General features: G+C 44.2%; 1 protein-coding gene across 1 annotated transcript; it reads left to right on the top strand.

The window, feature by feature from the left end:
• Positions 1-662: 662 nt before the first annotated feature.
• Positions 663-1,477, top strand: LOC127741609 (uncharacterized). The gene is made up of 2 exons (XM_052254381.1): positions 663-861; positions 948-1,477. The coding sequence occupies exons 1-2, from the start codon at positions 663-665 to the stop codon at positions 1,475-1,477; spliced, it is 729 nt and encodes a 242-aa protein (XP_052110341.1).
• Positions 1,478-1,994: the final 517 nt, after the last annotated feature.

Below are 1,994 nucleotides of genomic sequence, written 5' to 3'. Positions count from 1 at the left end.
GATACGTCTTCGCGATTTTATTTCTACTCTTTTCAGGCTTCTCGATTAATACTCCTTTCAAAATTACCTATGTTTATATATTAAAAATCCACCTGAGAGTCGTACCACCGTAATATCATTGACTTATGACTCGAGCATAAGGATTTGAATATTAGGGTGTTACATTATGGTATCAGAGCAGTTCGTCCTCGTGAGCCTGAGGGATGGAACTGCTTATGCTTCAATGCATACTCTGAGTCTGTGCCTGTGCTAGTTAGGGTATCTAACCGATACATCTAGCATGAAGTCCATGAGTGTACCTTTGGTACTTTGAAGCACTATACTTCCGATATTGAGACTGATCAACTTGATATCGATTGTTTGGTGTGTATAGGAACCAGATGGCGCCTCGTGGACCCGATCGGGGACGTGAGAGAGGTCGTACTAGCACGCAAGAACCGGAAGTCGACTCGAATAACCCGGTAAACCTTATGGCGGCGTTAGAGGGTATGGCTGCTGCTATGCAAGCCACTGCGGAGGCTCTTAGGCAACAAATAAATCATAATGGCAATGGCAGAAGGGAAGCTCGGGGCCCGATGACACTGGCAACTTTCTTAAAGGTTAATCCACCTAAGTTCAAGGGAACCACCAATCCGACTGAAGCTGATACTTGGTTTTAGGCCATGGAGCGAGCACTACAAGCGCAGTTGGTGCCTGAAGAGCAGTGTGTTGAATTTGCTACCTATCTGCTCACAGAGGAAGCATCGCATTGGTGGCAAGGGGCTCGACGTCTCCTACAACAGGGGAATGATCCTATCACTTGGGATGCCTTCCAGGTGGAAATATCACTTAGGATGCCTTCCAGGTGGAATTCTATAAGAAGTACTTTTCGAATTCCGCCAGAACAGCCAAGGAATTGGAGTTACTGCAGCTGAAGCAAGGTGCTATGTCCGTATTTGAGTATACAGACAAATATGAGGAGCTATTCAGGTTTTTCCGCATGTGTCAAGGAACCCCGGGAGACTCTGAGGAATGGAAGTGTATTAAGTATGAGGGAGGACTTCGAAGTGAAATCCTGAGCTCCGTTGGACCGATGGAGATTAGGGTCTTCTCCGAACTCGTGAACAAGAGCCGTATTGCTGAAGAATGTGTGAGGAAGGCTGTTGAGGCGAAGAATGACCGCCGGGAACCCCACCGCAGGGAGCACAATCAAGAATACCCAACAAGAGGTCAAGAGTTTAAGGGGAGAGGGTACATACAACACTTTCCCCAAGGACGGAATAACTTTGCGACGAGTGAGGAGTCCCAAAGGAACGGTAAGGGAAAACGGGTAGCGGCTACTTCTGATGTTTTGAGCTGTCAGAGATGTGGAAGTCATCACCCAAATAGGCCATGCCGATTGGGGTTAGGTGTATGTTACAAGTGCGGGTTACCAGGGCATGTATCAAGAAATTGCCAACAAGGAGAGAGTCAGGATACGGGCCGATTGCGACAGTAAGATTGAGGTAATTATTATCATCAAGCTTAAAGGACAGTGCGTGATTTTATAATACCGCATGTACAGTGGAACTGGGACTGTCGAGCTTAATATTAGACTGAGAAGCAAACCAGATGGTCCGAGTAAGGAATTACCTTAATACAAATGGATAAATGCCTCTGATGTAAATGATTTTCTGTTAAGAATGATGTGTTGTGTTTGTTATATAGTTGGTTAATTTTTGGATTTTTGGTAAAACGGATTGAACCCGTGACTTTTAGTTCCTTTGATTTAAACAGATAAGAAATGGTCCTAAATGATGGATTTAGAAACGTTGATTTGAAATACCAGTCATGCTAAGTTGTGGTTGGGTACTTGAGGAAATAAGTGATGGAGCTAATACTTGACGAGAAATCAAAGTGGCATAGCGGAAGCTTGCTAAAGCGTACTAGCATAGTATGGTAATAATAAGGAAAAGTGGGGTATGATTAGAAATGCCTTATGCTTTGAGTACTTAAAAGTTTAGTGAGCTTATACA

This window comes from Arachis duranensis, chromosome 9 (genome assembly GCF_000817695.3).
Source record: "Arachis duranensis cultivar V14167 chromosome 9, aradu.V14167.gnm2.J7QH, whole genome shotgun sequence".
In the NCBI taxonomy this organism is placed as follows: Eukaryota; Viridiplantae; Streptophyta; class Magnoliopsida; order Fabales; family Fabaceae; genus Arachis; species Arachis duranensis.
The sequence above is the reverse complement of the archived record's forward strand: the minus strand, read 5'-3'. Positions and strand labels throughout refer to the sequence as shown.

Coding starts and splice junctions, on each gene's coding strand:
- LOC127741609 (XM_052254381.1), top strand. CDS start 663: ATGGAGCGAGCACTACAAGCGCAGTTGGTGCCTGAAGAGCAGTGTGTT. Junction 862..947: donor CAGGTGGAATTCTATAAGAA/GTACTTTTCGAA, acceptor TTGAGTATACAG/ACAAATATGAGGAGCTATTC.